We start from the raw sequence: 20307 nt of genomic DNA, 5'->3' as shown, positions 1-20307 counted from the left end.
TCCGCACTGGCAGTTTTTTGTGTAGGAGTGGTTTATCCTGGCTTTTGCCAGTAGAGGCCAGTCACCAATTTCCGTCAGCATTTTTCGCTTCCTTGAGGCCAGCCTTTCTGGGAGAGCTGAATTTTTTGTGGTCTGCTGTACACGGAATTAATTGGATCATCGAGATTGTTCTTGGTGAAGCCAGAGGGACCAAACAGAGCTGCAGAAAAGCTGAGGGAAATTGGAGTGACTACAGGTTAATAAAAGAGCAGGGATATTTTGGGGAAAGATGAAAGAGAAATAAGAAGTGAAATCATAAAAACAGGAAGAACAGTACCAGAAGGGGTGTTCCCTGGAACAACTGCATGATGGGAGAGGTCTCTGTCTGGAAAGAGCTATCTTAGGATTGGACTTGTCTGCAAATATTTTTCGTGCTTTACTAATCACGGTATTTTGCCTCTTTAAATCTGCAACTGGAATCTTGATTCATTTAAGACACAGAGTGACTGAAGAAGGAAGAGAGACAGTGAGGCATGGGACGACGTGAGACAGAACTGTTTTGGACCTGAAGATCAGACAGTGCTTGTTCTGTTCCTTGGTGTAATTTCTAACCTTTGGACAAAAGGAAGACTCATGCAATTGAACATCAGACAAATTTTCTGAGTTCTTACAAGAGTATGACCTTTGGAAGAAGTTTGTAGGCCTCGTTCTATTGAAAGGTATGTTATAATTTTGAGTTCTTAAAGGCAGGTAGGTTGAAATCAATGAAAGGTAGCTTTCATTGTGAAATTTGAATTTCTGTTCTCCTGTCTCTTTTCATAATATTGAACTGAGCTTCAGATGTAGATGGAGGGGTTGGTAGCTGTACTGATTGTTGTTCATATGCTTCCCAATGCATGAAGTGTACCAGTGACCAACAGATCATTCTTGGAACTTCATCACGAAAGGCAGAGTTCTATGCATGAAAAAAGATGTAAATGCCAAAACTTAAATACTATTTAAATTCTTTTGGAAATGGGGAAATGTGAAATAATTTCAAGGAGATGTTTAGCCTTTCAGTTTACTGTATGGACCAAGTACTGCTACTGAATATGGTGCTGATATTTGATTTTAGGAAATAATCTTCCATAAATATGCTTGTTAAAAGTAGGCTAGGTGAGTTCAGGTGGGACTTCAAAGAATGGAGGTAGGATGTGGAAGATCTGGTGACACAACAGGATGATGGAACTGAGATATTTTTAAATGGGCAGATGTAATTAATGCACGTCTTTACTGCTATCTTTTAATTAGGATTCATAGTTAATCACCATTTAATGAGCAGTACCATATGCTAGCAAGTCCTTGCTATGCTATTCAGCGTGTACTCTCAGAAGCTTCGGTTACTTTTGTAGGTTAACTAATTTTTCTCATGGCCAGTGTAACAATTTCCTGATTCCAGAAGAGTGATAAGTGGAGAAGGAAATTGCTGCAAAATTATCACAGCTTCGATACAGCTTTCATTTTGTAAGTCACATGACAACACAGGCCATAGTACATCCAGTACTTTTCCCGAAACTTCCAGGGCAATTACTTTCATTTTTCAGAGTTGTCTCAGCAGTCTTCCAGCCCACCTTCCCAAGTAAGTGTGTTAAAGTGGCTATTTATGGTATAGAAGAAATAGTTTGCCGTTGTATCGGTTTTGTTGTAGTGAAGTAGAAGACAGATGCAGTTAAATATTGTTTTAGTGTGCTCCTGTATTTACATTTAAGCCGACAGGCTTAAATACAGCATGTAGATGGCACATCTGTTCTAGTTGCAGTAAGTTGTAGATTTGAAACTTGTTTTCTGACTTTCTATTGTGCTCAAAGGCTGGATGTGCAAGTCAAATTTAATATTGGTGAAGCTGATAGAGGTGGTAAGTGATGGAGGAGGAGGATGATATTTGATGATTAGTGAAACAGAACTGCTTTGACAAGAATTCTCCTGGTCTTTTTGAAGAGGTCGACATGATCTGAATATTACTGAGAAATGGGGACTGAATTTTACTTTCTCCAGATGAACCAAAACAGGACAAAGTGTTTACACTGACCAAGGTCAGAAGCAGTATACTGAAGCAGCTAAATAGCTTAGAAACATGCTCATATGGGCCCTTTGTCAGGATGTAAAACCTTTATCTTTGTCATAGTACAAAATCTGTCAGTCTTATTTACTGTGTAGTCTATATTTCAGATTTTGAGTGACAAAAGAAAAACCACTGACTTGCCAGGATAGTATGTCTTACGTATCTGTACATCCGGTTATTGAAATACACCGTAGGAAGTGAGTTCAGAGAACCAAAAGGGCTAAGTATCAAAGCTATGTTTGTGGGACAGCTTCTGTCTACTGAAGCATGTTTGATTACATATATTTATCTCAGACTATTCTGTATGGCATGATACCTTTTATAATCATGTGGTTGCACTACCATTACTGACAAACCAAATCAAATTCTGTCTGTGTTTAGATCAAAATCTTAATGTGAAATGAGTTCAGACTTCTGGAAACTCCTTTTTGACATTTCTGAGGCTTTGGTCACAGAAGAACTGGCAGCTCTAAAGTTTCTCAGCTTGGAGCATGTCCCTGTGAGGAAGCAGGAAGATACTAAGGAGCCCAAAGCTTTCTTTGAAGTGCTGAAGGAGAAAGGGATGATTGAGGTGGGGGACCTGTTCTTCTTGAAGGAGCTGCTCTACCGCATCAATCGGATGGACCTTCTGGCTTCCCACCTGGGCTCCAGCCGAGAGGAGATGGAGAGGGAGCTCCAGGTCCCAGGGAAGGCAAAGGTGTCAGCCTATAGGTAGGCATAAAAGTAGTCTACTTTTGCAAGCAAAATGTACAACAGTTCTGTTGTCTTTCTCGTTTTCTGTCTACAATGTTATTTTATGGATTGTTCAGCAAAATTGTATTTATTACAGCATGACTACTTGATGCTGTGAATTTGGAGACCGTGTTTTACATTTTGCCATGTTTACTTCTCATAACTTTCTTAATCAGTCTTTCTCTGACCTTTAATGCCAGACAACTGCTATATGGAATTGCTGAGAACTTAACTGCAGAAGATGTCAAGAGTGTGAAATTCCTGCTGCAAGAAAAATTACCAAAGAACAAGCTCCGGGATAATGCTGTAAGCAAAATGATCTTGAGAAGTTTCTTGCAAAACTATCTCAGAGTCTGCCTATTTTAGAACAGGAGTAGGGAGAGACTAGTGCGCTCATGAAATTTCTGTTCTTCAAAGATTTGTGATGGTAGCCAACAGGTGCTGTGACAGCACGGACCCTTTTTTCTCACTGCTTTTTACTTTCCTGTTCTCATTCTGTCTACACTACATGCCTTTTCATCTTCTTGCGATACTTGTCATGCTCTGTCTTTCATCTTTGCTTGACTTTTTGTAAGGCATTTGTGCATATGGTGTATCTAATAAAAGTGATGTTTGCTGTTTAAAAAAAAAAAAAAAAAGGCAATCTTTCGGATATCATAAAATGAGCTCTCAAGTGAGTTCCACCACAAATTTTTGTGTGTTACTGGGTACGTTTTCTTTTTCATTGTAATCTGAGGTAACAACTCTGTTAATTCCCTCACAATCATATTAGGAGGTTTGGTGAGCTAGTCTCACACCTGTTTTGTAAATAATGTATAGTGCTTTGAAAGTATTTGGTATTACAAAGAAGCTTCCTTAAAAGTCCTATTTGTGTTGTAGCAACTATTGCAAAATGAGCAGATTTACCTCCAACTTGGTGGACAAATCCACTTTAAATAATAAAGTCATCACTGAAGGTATTTCCTGTGTTAGGAAATATAGAGTCATGCAGCTGAATGGCTCACAGCAGTTCATCTGAATGCAGAAGCACAAGAAGATGCTGTGTTATTATCTGCTTAAGTGTTTTGCACTGCTGAAGCAAAGCAGGATAACCTAGCCATAGGCAATTTCTACAGTATGGTCTTTATCTTAGTGGTTTGTTTCTTCATTCACGTTGCATCCTGACCTTTGTTTTAATGAAGTTTGGGGGAAAAATAAATCGATCTTCAAGTTGATCAGTCTTCGGGAACTGAGGATGCTGATTTCTCCAGAAGTGTCTGATAATGCTGTTATTGAGAGTCACTATATGATTTTGGGTTATGCTTTTTGTTTGCTGTCCTTTTGGGTTTTGTGCTTTTTTTTTTTTTTTTTTTTTTTTTTACCAGTCAATGTTGAAGGTGTTAGTGGAAATGGAAAGAAATGGGATAATTAAGGAAGATGACCTAACAATGTTGAAGAGTATATTAAAGGCATTTAGACCTGACCTAAAGAACAAAATTGAAAACTATGAAGAAAAAACAAAAGGTAAATTAAACAGCTGTTTAGGAGGATAACTTTGTGTGTGTGTGTGTGTGTGTGTGTGTGACTTTCATAGCTCTATCTTTGGGATATTAGAATCTGGAGATAAGAGAGACCTCTTAAAGTATATTAAGATGAGCAGAACAGTTTTTGTTACCCTTGCTTTCTAATGTTCTCTGCTATTTCACTATTGCATTGTATTTTCTTGTACCTCTCCCTGAAACATGTTCTGTTCTGTCCTGGGCTAAGGAAGGTCAGGATAAACAAACCCCTTGTCAGGAGAATAGCTTTTTAGTATTATTGGTATAGTTTTTCCCCCTTGATAAAGCAGGAAAGGAGCATGTTGGTAGATCTTGCTTTTCTGACAATTAAACTCAGTTTAAAACAAGTATTGTCATTTATTTCCTTGTGTAGAATCCAAGGTGACGATTTATTCACTTATTCCTGGCAGCTGTACTTAGAGCAGTGTTTTCTTGCTTTGAAGAGATCTTCCGTTATGCTAGCGTTCTGCTTGCCTGGTGTGTCTACCAACATAAACCCTCTAGGGAAGGGACAGTAACTTCAGAAGTAAATCAGTTGGCTGCGGTGTACCATTATAAAAATGGGTTTATTCTTTTTACTTATGTATCCCGTAGTGGAGATGCTAGTGAATGGCTTTCCTGGGGTGACTATCACATTCATGCTGCTATTATTTGGACCTTGCTGCCAATAAAAGAACAAAGAAATTGATCAAGGTACAGCTGTTGTGAGAATGCAGTGCCTGCCATCTCCTGCCTCAGGTTGCTGTACGTGCACAGGCCCAGAAGTTCACTTCTGCTTAATAACTATAATACTAAGAATATCTGATTAGGGCTGTACAGTCTTAACACAACTGTATAATTTGTTCCAAACTTTGCACAGCTTCATCTCTTTGTGTTGGTTTTTGTTTATTTGGTGTTGAAATATGCAAAGTGGAATATTTATCCTAAAATATTCTGTTTATCTCCTCCTTAGAAAATGATTCTAATGAAAGTCTGAGCTTTCCAGTCTGTGTGTCTACGTGTCCACCAGGACAAGGAGCGGAGGGTGGGGTGAGAAATGCCTCAAGATTGCCTTTGAAGTATTCATCTAACTCTTGGGAGCAGGGGGAATAAATTTTTAAGGCTAAGTGAGTGGAAGAGCTAAAAGAGAGGACTTCTGGTTTTTATGTTGGCTGTGGAAGAGTTCCTGTTTTCAAAACAAGACCCAAGCCTTATCCATTAGTAAGGACCTGGCTGTCAGCAACCTTACAAGACAACAAAGGTCGTTTTCCTATTTGTCATGGGAAGAAAAGCAATGTTAAGGAGACTAGGACAGTAAAGTCCTGTCCAGGAATATCCTGGACAGCTGGGAGGGGCCCAGAAGCATCTGTTACCTTGCTGGAAAGCCAGGACTCTCAGAGTGAATGGTATAGTGCAGGAACTTTTCCTCCATGTGTGCAGAATTTAGTTAATGAATACTCTCTCCCATTCCAAAATCATATCCTAACCAAAGAGAGAGAGGAGGAGGGTTTCCAGAAGAGCAAGCAACTTCCTCTCACCTGTACCTGGGGCTGACTTGTACTCTTAAGCTATTTTTCTTGTAGCTTTGCCCTCAAGACTTTTTTTTTTTTTTTTTTTTTTTTTTTTTTTTGTGTGTGTGTGTTTGGACATGGAGGAGCACCAATCTGTACATAGCACATTTCTTTTTTGGGTGATTGGCACTGCTTTCTTACATGGTTTCTTTGTTCTACAGCATGTGGAATCATATAAGATGGAAAATAACCCCCATGGTTACTGCGTGATTCTGAACAACTATCGTTTCAAAAATCCAGATGAAACCAGAGAAGGAACAGTGGAAGATGGAAGTGTGTACTTTTTTTTTAATCCAATGACTAGTTTAGTCTCTTGTATTACCCTCTGAAAGAGTTATTTTTACTGTGAAAAATGATTGCTTCCACTGAGCTCCTTTGCCTCCAAATTAACTGCAGTGACAATCACTGTAGAATTTTGAAATACACCATGTCTAACAGTTTGGTTGATGACTTAAGGAAGGTGTTTATGTTGTCAGTAAAAAGCATCATCTTAACTGGTCATAGGTAACAAAAAGTGAAGGAGAGGTTACTAATCTGCTCTTTCACTTTCTGATTGCTTTTAATTTTTACCTATCATAGAGTAGCACTTCTGAGGTCCTTAATATCTTTCAGTGTTCGTTTGCTTTACAGCTTGGCCATGCTGCAAGCTGAGAAAGCATTCCAATTTAGTCAGTATGGACACCCGTTTGCAATAATGCTCAAATAAATGCAGTTATTTTCTTGTTTTATAACTGTCCTTAATGCTTGCTTTCTTGCAGGAATCACTTCTTTAACTTAATAAACTAAAATCAGTTTCTTGAAAGCGCACACCAATGATGTTTTAACTCCACCCTGCCTGTCTACATGCTTCTTTCTTCCCAGCTATTTGATCTCTCCCTGAACAAGTCAACATTTGCTGGGAAGTCTATGTAACACTCTGTCCTTGCTAGCACTTTAGCAGGTTACTCTGTATTCCTTCTTGCTGCATAAATCATTCTCACAGAATGAGGGATCAAATTCATTTAAGAATGGTAGTTTGTTATTGTAAAGAGTTGTTTCTTCCTTAACTAGCCAAGCATTGTTCTGTTAAGCATCTGAGATGGCTATGCAAATAGTGAAAGCCTTGTTTAAAAAAACGTACATTTCACTAAATTGTACAGATAAATTTTAGGGCAGTCTGAAACATGCATTTTGTTTTAAATAGTAGTGTTCAACCTGATTGCATAGGGTTTTTCTGTTTTTTGTTTCCCTTTAAAAAAATAAAAGAAAATTAGGCCATTCTCTAATTAGACTTGGCAGGCTAAGAGATTGGTGACCTGTTCTGCTGCGGATAGCCTGATGTTTATGTTTAATAAGTACCTTCTGACTTTTTTTTTTTTTTTTTCCCCAGAAGCTCTGAAGAGAGTATTTAAATGGCTTCAGTTTGACACAGTTGAGTATATGGATCTAAAAGCAAACCAAATCTTTGCAAAAGTTAAAGAATACAGCAAGAAAGATCACAGCAACATGGACTGTTTTGTTTGCTTCATTCTTTCACATGGTGAGAAGAACAAAATAAAAGGCGTTGATCATGAACTTGTAAATATTAAAGATTTACTCTCCTGCTTCAGTGGATCTAATTGTCCTTCTCTTGCTGGCAAGCCCAAGCTATTTTTCATACAGGCCTGCCAGGGCTACGTAGGTCAACCAGCTGTTGCAGTAAAGGAAGACTGTTCTGGTCATCTTGAGACGGATGCTATCCCACTGCTTTCTATTCCTGACCAGGCTGATGTTCTGGTTGGCACGGCTACTGTGGAAGATTTTGAGTGCTACCGTTGTATAGAGACGGGCAGTGTTTACATTCAGTGCCTCTGTGACAAGATGGAGTTACTTTGCCCACTGTAAGTCTATTTTTAACCCAGTACAGATTTGGGGTTGTAATGCTGGAACATTACATATAGGCAGGTGTGTTTATGTGTGCACACTCTTAACATTTTATTGACTGGTAAGTGGATTTTCTTCCAGTGACACCTGATGAGAGGCAAATTTGTTTGGCTAGTACACAGGCAGAAAATCAGTATTCTTTACTCATAATTCTCATCATTGCCTCCCTCATAAACTTAATTTAGAAAATGGAATTTTTCCTCCAGACGCTACCTTCTTATGATGTTCAAAGGGCAGCTTGGTGAATGCTTAGATTGGTTCTGTTTCATTTTATTGCGCTACTGTGACCACAACTGAAGTGGAAAGCTGTGTTAATTTGTAATGTGATCCTACATGGAGGTTGCTTTTATTCCCCAAAACATACGGAATTCTTTGGTTACAAAATGGGATGTGCAATTTTAGTTGCGGGCAAGGTGAAGGATAGATAATAACTTTCTGAGATCTCACTTTATTGGAGCAAAAATAGATCAGTTTCTGCCCTAGCAGCACATACTGTGTATTTTAATGTAACTTTTCTTAATTTTTGTTCAAGTCGCAAGGATCTCATAACCATCCTGACAGAAGTGAACAAGGAAGTGGGAAGACTAATATTAAATGGGTGGAAACAGATGCCAAAGATAACATCAACCCTACGGAAACAATTTATCTTCCAAATTCCACAATGCCAGTCAATTGAAAAGCAGGAAAACTAAGAATGTCCTCGATTAGGAATTGCTTCTGGAATGGACTTTCACAGGGAATTTAAGAGAACTTGCAAGAGAAATGGTCTGGGTCTGTGTAGTTCATTGCTGTCCTGCAAGGAGCCGTCTGACCTAAATTTTTTCAAATGCCATGTGTGATGAGTCTGCCCAAACTTAAATCAGTAGGCAATGGAGGAGTAAAGAGTTGCTTTCCTGTCATGCAGAAGCAATGAAATCTGTTCAGTCCTGGTCTTAAGTGAGGAAGCACCTCCAAGCAGCATGATTTTTAAGTATTTTATGTTAATGGAATTATAATTTCTGTCTGTTAGGAGAGTAAGTCCTTGAAATCTGAAGGAAAGAACAGGAAGATTCAGAGCACCAGATCCCTTCCCAGAGAACCTGTGTAAGGCTGTAACTGATTTACACTGAAGTGAGTGACTGGGTATCTCTGGAAGCTGTGTAGTTTTTCACAGAAAATAATATCTCCATCCAGAAGGGTAAAAGAAAAATGATTGTTATATATCTGGTTCTTTTCCTTCACATTTTTTTGTTTGTTTGTTTGCTTTATGTATTGATTTGCATGGTTGGGCAGCATTGCTGGTTAGAATTTTTAATAATTTCCAATTGTGCTCTTTCTCAGAATGCTTGGGAAGCATTATCTTTTGAAAGGCTGTTGACCACTGCAAGTAAGGTTCCATTCCATGAGACACAATTCTGAGATACTGTCACCTCCTGGCTGTAGGTTCTACGGGCTCCTAATCTCTGTTGTAATAAACTCTGTTGTCACATCACCCTTGTTTGTGGTGTTTTCCTCTCAGGAGCTAACTGAGGGATAGTCAGCACAATGAACCTCCTTTGCTTCAGTTAAAGAAGTTATTTTTGCTTTCACTGAAGTATTCTATGGCAGACATTCTGACGGAGAGGTGGCGCATTGATATTCTTTCATTAGCCGATGGAGACATGGTAGAAAAGAATAAACTTAAAGTTAGGACATTCTTGATAACGGCAGCTGATGCCAGTGAAGTTGCTCTTACCTTGTATTTTCAGTATCTGGGAGCCATCTGAAACTCTAATGGCTACATCCCTTTTAAGCTTTGTAGCAAGATAAAGGATCAGTGTGAAACACTTTATAAGTTATGCTTTTTTCTTAATAGATCTGTGTCTAGCTGTAATGCAGGGATTCTTAATTCAGCCCTGTTTGTCTTCCTGAAGTGAGGCCTTTTACTCCTAATTCTTCACAGTTGTTGACAGTTGCTCTGCTTACCATTTTTACTTTCTAAGTAAAAGAGAGAATGTCTGTTCTTAGAATCACAGCTCTATTCATACAGGTTTCATAAATAATAAATAGATATTACAAGTATTATATAAATGAGAATGCTATTTGTGGCAGATGTTAGCAGGTGTTACAGGTTATGATGCATTTCTATAGCTGATGTTTGGTTAACTGTTGAGGAAACATCACAATTTACATTTCTATAGCATTTTCATAAGTGAGACCTTGCTATAAATGTAGAAGTTAATTTTTTTTTTCTTTTAAACTTTCTGGAAATATGGTTTAAATGAAATTAGCATGTAGCTTCCTCTGGGAGAAGCTTGCTGGCAGGCAGCAGCTGCTCCAGTAGAATTTAGAGAAAATATTACTGGTATTAGTGAAGTGGTGAATCTACAGCACTTCTGTTTCTTTCGGTGTCTCTGTGTCAGAGTTCTGTCCTCTCAGATTAGGTTCTTTTATTCCACATGAGAAGAATTTAATGTCTAATATCAAATTTACTTGTTTGGTGTTACTTGGGTTTTTTATATAGTAATAATAAACATATTATCATATAATAGGAGGCATGACTTTTGGAGAAGCTGTTGTTACTTACAAGTAATTTCAGGAAGAAATCATACTGTGAGTTGATACGTGACTCAATGAAGGAGAAAATGCACTTTCATTTTTTTGTGGTTCTGAGCACAATAAATATGTGCAGCCCCATGGCAGAGTGGCTGCAATGTTTCCAACCATATTTGTTGCCCTCTACCAGAGCTGAGAGGTATGAAGGAAACTTGAAGACTGTACAATTTCCTGACTGTTTCTTCTCTGTAGCACAACTCGGGGAAAGGGGGAGGGGTGATTGCCTCTCTGTTCAGAAGGCTATAGTTAGTCAGCCTGCCTTCCCTTTTCTTCAACTCATGTCTGGGAGGCAGAACTTTGCACTGAAGCAATGCTGGCACTTGAGTCTGTTATGCTTTCAGCCAATGGAAGCACTACCAGTGGTTAGTGAATCACAAGATTGGCAGGAAGGCAAGGCTGAGTTAGATCCTGCAGAGATAAGCTAGAAAGCAAGCAGTCAAAGTGAGGCTGTTTGGGAAAGAAAATGCTGAGAAGACCGAGGGAGGGCCATTATCTGCTTAGGTGGAAAGTGTTCGTTCAGAGCCATGAATGTCTGCTCTTTGATTTGAATCTTCTTGTTTCTTCAGTTGAACATCAGTTTAAAGTCAGTGTCCCAAAGAGTTGTTGATGCCAGTCTTCCCTGGGAAATTTATCATTCAGTCTTTAGGACAACTGGTAATCTGCTGCTGCCAGGGTGGGTTTTTGGCACATATTAGGAGCCTGCCTGCTCGCTGCTGCTTTCTCTCAGCACGGGCTGCTGTTTAAGTATCCACTAACTTGGTAAGGGTTCACTCTTTTCAAAGTTTTTAGAGGGCTGAAAAGTTTGACTACAGGAGATTTTTTATTTAATTACTTACTTATATTTAATTGTTGGCTATGTCTGCCATCTACATCTCACACAGGAAATCCTGGAAACTCATGAAAAGTGGAAACAAACTCCACATTCTTTAGAAGAACCAGTTGTGCAGCAGGGAGTTCAGAGCTAGAATGTTCTCAGGAAATTTTTAATGTTAAGTCCTTGATGGCCATCCTTTTTATTTTGACCCCTAACTTACATGGGCACATCTTTTCTGGAATTATTCAGATCTATCTTTTTCTGATAAAGAGATGCAAACTTACAGAGAACTTGTTTAGTTTACAGTGGTTTCTGTGCAGTGTACTAAAAGATAGTTGAGATCTTTGGGAATTCCCAAGTACTCATTTGTGTTTCCTTTCTGAAGCTGTGCCTTTGCTTACTGCTGTATTTGTTCTATGTTTGACATCCGCGGGAATTCCCCAGTCACATGATGTGACTGACTTCTGCAGTTCTCAACTGTAACACATTCCTAGCTACACACAAAGTTATTCTGCACGTATCTTTGGAGCTTCGCCTGGCTATTTTATATATCAAATGCTCCTGTAGCCACTTTGTGTTTAAGCTGTTTTGTCCAGACATGTCAGTGCAAAAAAACAGATCCATAGCTCCTGCAGTCTATTTAGTAGGAGTTTGTTTTAACATGACTTGAGGGGACGTTAACTCATACTCTGTTTAAAAAGGGGAAAAAAAAAAGTCTCACTGCATTCAGATTACTTCCACCTTTGACCCAATCTATATGCAGGCAGTAATCAAATATCTTGCTTAGGGCTTTGAACATTAGTGACTTGTATGATAATAATGTAAATATTTCTGGTTAATTGCTGTATTAAAGGATAAACATCCAATATGGCAGATTCTTTTGAATACCAATAATGTGAATAATGCAGCTCTGAACTATGGAATACCTCCATAGAGATTTCTGTGTTTCCCAAGAAAGCACTTGGTGTAACTGAGTGTGCAAATCTCACCCAATAGGTGTCCCTGTGGGGGTGGGAAGAGAGGCTCAGCCCATTGACTGGTTCCAGAAGTCAGCATGTCCTCCCAACTTGTCTGCGATAGTATCTTTCCCAAAAATTCCTCCTCCCTTTTTTATACTATTTTCTTACTTTCATGTGGAGCTTGAATGACTAATATTACTTATCATTGCTGCAATTGGTGCAACTGAAAAACTAACTCAGTTTGACTGCTATGCACTTATCTGTTCCATTTATCTGTTCCATAGTACCATAATTGACTGCTATGCAGTTATCTGTTCTATAGTACCACCAAGTTCCCATCCCTGGGCTTAGGGAACTGTCATGGAATACACTCTGTGCATATTTACTGCGTTCCATCCTGGAGGTGTCTACAATACTTTTTTTTCTTTTGAGAGGGGAATATCCCAATAAGCGACTTCCAGTGATTATTCCACATAATTGATCCTGTGACTACAGATGCTCAAGACTCACAATATTTAGGAGGAACTGAGAGGACACGTGCAGCCTTGTTATGAGGATTAGAGCTCAAGGGGCTCTGGGGCTTTCACTATTTATGGGGTAAGATGATTAGCACAGTCACAGTACGTGATGAAACTGTTATCGGCCCTGAACACAGCCTTGGGTGTAACAGCCGGCCAAAGGATGAGGTTGGGGCAGGGAGAGCACGCTCACAGATTACTGCTTCCTTTTTTTTTTTTTTTCCAAAGGGAGTACTGGTAGGAAGAGGTTGTTTTAAAATCAGTGCTGAGCGCAGCTCTCCGTGCTGTTAATGTTCAGTTTCAGAACCATGAAACTCTAACCAGTAAAAACACCTCCCTCCTTCCTCCTGTAGCTGTAAAATACCATCTCTTTGTTAGAATTTATAACAGAGATTATGCACCATTCCAAGTTCTCACCCCATCGTGTTGCTTCCTGTGGGCTTGCTCCTGCTGCTGAAAGCTTCCAGCAAATCCCGAGGGCTGGGAAGGAAGTTGGTTCAGTGGCTTGTGCCTGTTATTGGGGAACAGGGTTGAATACCTCGACTGAGTGTGCTGTGCTTCCTGTCAGCAGCCTGGGGGTGGCTTGCAAGGAGGAAATGTGTTCTGAGATTTTTTTCACTTGTATTAAAATAGCGATGAATTGTTAGTGCCCTTAGACTGTGGAGGTGTGACTGCAGCAGGCAGAGGGAGAGCTCCTGACCTGCTCAAATAAGTTCAGTTTTCTCGAGACTCCTTTTTGTGCTGGAAATGTCCTCGGGATGCATGTGAAGATAGTGGTGTGATTTGAGCTCAAACTCTTATTGGAGAACTCTGAAGTCCTCTAATTTACTTTGCTTAACCACTGAAGTGCCACTCTGGCAATTGATTTTGATGTGTCTGTGTGTGTGTTTCTTCTGAAATACTTCAGCACAGAGGCAAAGCTATTCCTTCTGCTTCCCCCACGTTTCCACTTACTGGTTTTGCTCAGTGGGTGTATGAATTTTATGAAGCAAAAAGGGAAGAATTCAAAAAAGCAGGGAGCAGTGTTAATGTGAAACGGCACAGAATGCTGTGTTTTGCATGTGTTACAAAACCACTCACACGTGTAAAATTCACTTCTTCCTGTCAGTAGTATGCGTGTTTGAAGTGATGTGAGAAATCTGTCCGCTGGAAAAAGAGCACTGATGTGCCATTGGACGCTTTTTTTTTTTTTTTTTTTAAACAGTAAAGAGAGATGTATTGGTATTTCATGGTAAGAGAAGAAAAGGAAATATAAAGCACAGTGCCGCTCAGGCTGAAGGAAGGAGCTCAGCATTTGGACAGCAGAGACGCCTGTGGAGATAGGCGTATGGGAGGTGGGCGCTGGTGAGCGCTGACCGGCCCCTGCGCCCTCCCCCCGATCGTGCCAAGCGCATAGCAGGGATTTTCGACTTCTCCGGCCTCTATTTTTTAAAAAATAGCGCTCCGTAACTGTGAACGGAGACAGCCTCAGCTCTGTCAGAAAGCTCCCTGTCTGGCAGACAAGCAGTCTCTGAGTTGAACTGTGGGCTTTCAAGTAAGAAATCCAGACGGAACTACAGCTCCCAGGAGCCTGGGCGCTGCCCCGCCCGCCGGGAGGCGGACGGAAGCGCAGAAGCGCGGGTGCACGAGGAAGTGGCGCCCATCCCGGCCCAGGGTTGGAGCTGCTGCGGGGAGATGGAGTTCTCCCAGCTGCTCTTCGTGATCAGCGAGGCGCTGGACAGGACTGAGCTGGCATCTCTGAAGTTTCTCAGCCTGGAGCACGTCACTGTAAGGAAGCGGGAAGATATTGAGGAGCCCAAGGCCTTCTTCCAAGCATTACAAGAGAAAGGGATGATCGAAGTGGGGGACCTGTTCTTCTTGAAGGAGCTGCTCTACCGCATCAATCGGATGGACCTTCTGGCTTCCCACCTGGGCTCCAGCCGAGAGGAGATGGAGAGGGAGCTCCAGGTCCCAGGCAGGGCACGGGTGTCTCCATTCAGGTGAGCGGCTGGCAGTGTGGGTTCACCAGGGTCCTGGAGGCGAAAGTCTGGCAGAGCCTGACCCCGGAGTTGTTCTCTGGGGATCAGTTATCCTTCTTGGGTGGGTAGGTGCAAGATTTTTACTGATGAGTTAACACCAAGGTAAGGTTTGGCAGAACATAAGCATCTCCATCTTTCCTAGGAAAAGCAGGTATAAGCAGTAGAGAAAATTTCTGTCCAGTAAAGGAGAGAAGATCAAGCTTTCTTCTCTGAAAGAGTCGTGAGGCACTGTAATGGACTGTCCAGGGAGGTGGTTGAGTCACTGTGCCTGGAGGTGTTCAAGAAACATGTAGTACTAAGTGACGTGGTTTAGTGGGAAAATGCTGGCAGTAGGTGGACAGTTGGTCTACATGATCTCAGGGCTTCTTTCCAACCTTGGTGATTCCACGATTCGGAGATAATTTGCAGACTACAAAGGCCTCCCCGCCTTTGTTGTGGGCAACAGTCAGTGACTGGGTGTGACTGCCTTTACCCTCATGTCCCAGTGCAGAAACTTTCTGTGCAATTCTGATTTGGGGAAAAAACATATTTTTTGGTTGCAGCTGAAAATGGTTTGACTTCTGTCTGTTCTGGGACTAATGTCCTCAGATTAAAAAGAAAAAAAAGCTGCCCTGGGAAGGCAGCTGGGGGTGCAGAGGGGATGGTTCAATGGTACAGCATTAAACTGTGCTAAGGTGAATGCTAGAAAACATAATGAAACTGTCTTCTCCTGTTCCTTCTAGATATCTGCTCTTTCAGCTGTCAGAAAACATCACCAAAGATGACATGAAGTGTTTCAAGTTTCTTTTGGGAAAAGAATTACCAAAATGCAAGCTAAGTCCTGAAACTGTAAGAATTATTTTGTTTTGTTTTTCTTTTGTTTTCTTTCTTTTAAATAACTGCTATAATACATAGCAATATTTAGGTTGCTCTGAGGGGAATGAGAGTCACTTTTCCGTAAGGAGAAGGGAAGACTGGGAATGGTGCGTAGAGGACTTGTTGTGTGCCAGTGTGACATGTACTGCTCCAGCCCAGAAAGCACAGTTCAGCCCTGGGCCAGGCATGATGCCTGCACACCCAAGCTCTGTGTAGGGTTGACTGGTTTTATTCAGTAGAGGGCTGAGCACTTTCATTCATCTCTTCCAGCTGGTTTTCTTTTGGTTGCTAAGTAAGTCATTAGCGAATGAAGAATCACCCACTAGGGCTATTCCTGTAATGTTCTGGTTCTATTTATTTCCAAACCTAGAAGAAAACCTCAAACAGATCCAGGCAGAGAGCTAAGGCCCAAGAGCTTGGAGTTAACTTACATGGTTGCAAGAGATACAGCTGTTCTTTACACTATGTCATCCTGCCCTTTAGACTGCTAGGTACTTTGTTCTGCCTAATGAAATCTCTTTTAAAATCTTTCCTCTTTTCTTAGAGGATCAACTGTGCCTGTTCAGTGGTAGCTGTTCTAGTAAATCCATGGGTGACCGCTGTGCTCTGCCACTCTCTTTGGCAACAGCTTCTGTCCCTTGGGTTCTTTCTTCAGAGAACTCTTTATACTATATTTGCATGTTTATACCCATTTTTGCTCCAATGATGTTTAGTTTCAGTCAAGTGCACAAAGTTGCTGCTGCGAGTCAGATAAATGTCATTAAAAATGACATTATTTGTTCCTATGTGATCACCATTAGTTCTCAGCATCTTTGAGCAGTGGGAGGGAAATAAGCTTGTTTTGGGAAGATATTTTTAGTCATTGTACTTGTAGCTTTTGTCAACCTACATTTAACTGAATCAGCTTGAGGTATCAACTGAGACATTGAGACTGATAGTGGGTCACTTATGTTGTCAGTACATTAAAGCCAGCTTGGGTGCCCTAAACATGCTGCAGCTTCCTTCTCAGTAGCAGCATGGATCTGCCCTAAGAGCAAACTACTTTTCTGATTGCTCAGACAATGCTCGACGTTTTCATTGAGATGGAGAAGAAGGGGATTTTGAGAGAAGACAACTTAACTGTCCTGAAGACTATTTGTGGAAAAGTGGACAAGAGCCTGTTGAAGAAAATTGAAGAGTATGGATTAAACTCATTTGGTAAAACAAAACAAGGCCTCTTTCCCATACTTTTTATTTTTGAAGTGATATGTAAGGTGTCTTAAAGGACTAATAATGAATGCTTTACAGGTGAAGGAGAGATGCTTGTAACAGAGGGGCAAAGCAGCAGCAGGGGAGCCCCTGAAGGTAACTGAAACTTCTTCCAAAATGAACGTTTAGATCTTTGGCTTTTTTCCAGCTTTTGACCTCTACCTGCATCTTGCCTTTAAACATGCACCTATCTGAGAAGTGATCAAGTATCCTGTTGCTTACTAACTGATTGCAGCACTTTAAACTCCCTTTTAATTGTTTACTTATACATATGTTCTGTGTGTGTATTCAGACAGTGCCATATGGCTGGCATCATCTGTGGCACCTGATTCTCTCGGCAACTGTGATCAGCCTTCACAGGTAAGTCAGTTTGTGTCTTAGAAATGTCACAATTTTGTCTCAGAAGACACCATTCCTTTATGAAGTACACATGAACTATAATAAGCACAGCTGCTAAAGGCACTGTCTAGAAAAACAAAGATGTACTACTCTTTAATGTTGTTTATTTTGAAACTACGTACCAGGCAGAAGCAGCAGAAGCATTAAGCTTAAGAAATGTTTTTAAGAGTAGAAGATACCCCTAATTTTAATACCAGGAGACAGGCAGCAGGTAGATAAATAGGCACAGAGAAGTGGATGAATGTAACACCCCTTGTGGGCGGAGTGTAATGGTGGAGGCTGCAAGAGATGGGTTCTGTCTTGCTGTGAGGCAGCACATGGCCAAGTCCTGGTAGCAGAGCTGTATGGGAAGAGCTGCCCAGATGGAAAGCTAGCTGGCTTTTTACCCTCTGTGCCAATACAAGGGCTGAGAAGCAGTCACAAGAAATCTTTCTTTCTAACAGCTTGAAGTTTATAAAATGACCAGCCGACCCCGTGGAGTTTGCCTGATCCTGAATAATCACAATTTTGCAAAAGCCAGGGAAGCAGTGCCAGAACTCAGAAAGATGAAAAATCGGAATGGGACAGACGTGGATGCAGGTACAGTGAACATTACAAATGAGTTTACATATGTTCAGGGAAAGTGGACCGTACATAAAAACAGGAACCATTTTGTGTTCTGGACTAGGAGGCTAAAGTTCAATCTTCCACGTCAAGGCTATGTTTCTTGTAGTGGTAGACTTACATACTACTAAAATACACAGAATCAAAAGCAGATTTGCTGGAGAACCAGAATTTTACTTCACTTCTAACTTAAGAATGGATGGGGATATGTAATTCAGGCACTATTATATTGCTATTCAAGGGAATCATTTCAGTAGGCTGTCCTGCAGAGCAGCAGCGCTGCTCGTTGGAGGTCCTAGGGTCTATGAAATGGGTATATTTGCACTACATTGACCAGGAGAGAAAAATCCATTAGCAGAGTGCAGGTTATATTCTTGAGATGCAGATACTACCCAAATATATTGACAGAAATATTTTATATATATTTTATCAAAGGATGTATTATCAAAGGAAAACTTAGAGGTAAATGTATGTCAGTATTTTTATTTTGTAATATTTTAATCAATATGCTAACTTTGTTTTTATTGAATGCATGATCAAGTTGTCCTAGGGGAGGCTTAGATAGATATTAGGAAGAATTTCATAAGGGTGAGGATGGTCAAACACCAGAATGGGCTATCTGGGAGGTGGTAGAGTATCTACCCCTGGAGGTATTTAAGAGCTGTGTGGGTATGGCCCTAAGGTGCAGGATTTAGTGATGTGATGTGGTAGGTCTGGTTGATAATTGGATTCTATGATCTTGAAGGTCTTTTCCAACCTAGATGATTCTAAGAGAAATCACTCCCATCGATGTAGAATTAGACAAATAGCTGATGTCCTTCACTCTTGGGGAAAGGAGTCGCACTGTTTGACATGTGTTGCAAGACACAGAGACTAGCTGTAAAGTTGTGTGAGAACTAGCAGCTAGGTTGTAGATAATACTAAACAGCAAGATCACAAGGAATTCTTTTATTGAGAGAGAAGGGAATGTAAAACAAATACGATTAGTGATCAGACTACTACATTATTTTCAGATAAAAATTGTAAATACCTGGATTACAGGATGGCAGGATTTAAAAAAAAAAAAAAAAAAAAAAAAAGTTTACTTGTAATTTTAGAAAACTGCTTTAATTACTCCTTGGTTTACTTTCCAGATGCTCTGAGAAAAGTCTTTAGCAACCTTCATTTCACAGTAGCAGAATACAAAGACTGCACTGCAGAGGAAATCCGTAAGATAGTGAACAACTATCGGTGCATGGATCACAACAACAAAGACTGTTTTGTTTGCTGTATTCTCTCTCATGGAAAAAAAGGGATCATATACGGTGTTGATGGGCAGGAAGTACCTATCCAGGAACTGACCACTTCTTTCACTGGGCAAAATTGCCAATCACTTGCTGGAAAACCAAAAGTCTTCTTCGTTCAGGCTTGCCAAGGTGGTGCTTATCAGAAAGGTGTAACCATTGAAACAGATTCCGGGCAGCAAGATCGTTCTTTAGAAACGGATGCAAGATTTCAGCTGGACTGCATCCCCTCAGAGGCAGACTTCCTCTTGGGCATGGCTACCCTGCAAGATTACGTCTCCTACAGAAGCCCAAGCCAGGGGACCTGGTACATACAGTCACTGTGCCAACACTTGGAGAACAGCTGTCCTCGGTAACTATACTTCCTAAGATACTTTTTAGCAACACCTTTTATCTTCCTTTTGGAGGACACAAGTTTGATTTGAATGCAGAGGTGGATAATGTGCACTGGGAGTGATCACTCAAAGTGAAAAGAGCAATGTAGAATAGCAACACTGATTGTTTGAAGCAGTTCACCCAACTGCTTTAAAGATGGCTTAAAGGAGGAGCCATTAGCAGTGGCACAGGTCAAGATGATATATAAGAACACAGTAACTTTTCTGATGTCACATACAAATACTCTAATACAAAACTGCTTGTATTTTTTGCAGAGGAGAAGATATTCTCACCATACTGACAGCAGTGAATCAAGAGGTGAGCAGCAAGATTGACAAGCAGAATGAAGGAAAGCAAATGCCACAGCCCAGTTTCACACTGAGGAAAAAACTTATATTTCCTGTAAACTAAATGGGAGCAGAGGCAGAGAGCACTGCAGTAACCTGAAAACCACTCATCTCAGCTGTGAATTCAGTAAAACATCAGTCTGCTCCTAACAGAATATATATATATATATAATATATATATATATAATATATATATATTACCAATAAAAACATATATGTTTTTATTGGTAACAGATAAGGAATAAAAGCTTTATGAATGTAAGAGTTAATTTAGGTGATGCTTTTTATACTTCAAAGCTGGTCTCCAGTTTGCAACCTTACAATAGATTGAAGGCCCTTCCAGATGTACCTACCATACGTTGCTGTTGTTTTGTTAAGGTACTTTTCAAATACAAATTCATATAAAGCCTTGTGTACTTTATGTTTAACTTTTCATAAAATAAAAGACGTGGGACTGCAAATTTTATAGAATGCATCATCTCATCAGTATTTTCTTACACACCCCTCTGCTT

General features: G+C 40.3%; 1 protein-coding gene and 1 long non-coding RNA gene across 5 annotated transcripts in view; one reads left to right on the top strand and one right to left on the bottom strand.

The window, feature by feature from the left end:
- The window catches only part of LOC122181780, a 35475-nt gene that overhangs the window by 13755 nt on the left and 1413 nt on the right, over positions 1 to 20307 (bottom strand). The window lies entirely within an intron of this gene.
- On the top strand, positions 78 to 20256 carry CASP8 (caspase 8). Of its 4 annotated transcripts, XM_042874481.1 has the most exons (10): positions 1477 to 1597; positions 2462 to 2675; positions 14531 to 14646; positions 15408 to 15513; positions 16599 to 16737; positions 16828 to 16884; positions 17081 to 17148; positions 17631 to 17766; positions 18924 to 19425; positions 19724 to 20256. In XM_042874481.1, the coding sequence occupies exons 2-10, from the start codon at positions 2481 to 2483 to the stop codon at positions 19857 to 19859; spliced, it is 1455 nt and encodes a 484-aa protein (XP_042730415.1). In that variant the 5' UTR covers positions 1477 to 1597; positions 2462 to 2480; the 3' UTR covers positions 19860 to 20256. The 4 variants fall into 4 exon arrangements, with proteins under 4 accessions (XP_042730417.1, XP_042730418.1, XP_042730415.1 ...); XM_042874483.1 differs by lacking the exons at positions 1477 to 1597; positions 14531 to 14646; positions 15408 to 15513; ... (4 more) ...; positions 18924 to 19425; positions 19724 to 20256 and adding exons at positions 78 to 698; positions 3013 to 3118; positions 4177 to 4315; ... (2 more) ...; positions 7270 to 7759; positions 8335 to 9273 and having other exon boundaries at positions 2462 to 2791; XM_042874482.1 differs by lacking the exons at positions 1477 to 1597; positions 2462 to 2675 and having other exon boundaries at positions 14282 to 14646.

This window comes from Lagopus leucura, unplaced genomic scaffold (genome assembly GCF_019238085.1).
Source record: "Lagopus leucura isolate 7727_CA_CO unplaced genomic scaffold, USGS_WTPT01 Super-Scaffold_100012, whole genome shotgun sequence".
Taxonomy (NCBI): domain Eukaryota; kingdom Metazoa; phylum Chordata; class Aves; order Galliformes; family Phasianidae; genus Lagopus; species Lagopus leucura.
Note: the sequence above shows the minus strand (reverse complement) of the source record. Positions and strands in the feature narration are given on the sequence as shown.

Coding starts and splice junctions, on each gene's coding strand:
- CASP8 (XM_042874481.1), top strand. CDS start 2,481: ATGAGTTCAGACTTCTGGAAACTCCTTTTTGACATTTCTGAGGCTTTG. Junction 15,514..16,598: donor GCAAGCTAAGTCCTGAAACT/GTAAGAATTATT, acceptor CTGATTGCTCAG/ACAATGCTCGACGTTTTCAT. Junction 16,885..17,080: donor CAGCAGGGGAGCCCCTGAAG/GTAACTGAAACT, acceptor GTGTGTATTCAG/ACAGTGCCATATGGCTGGCA.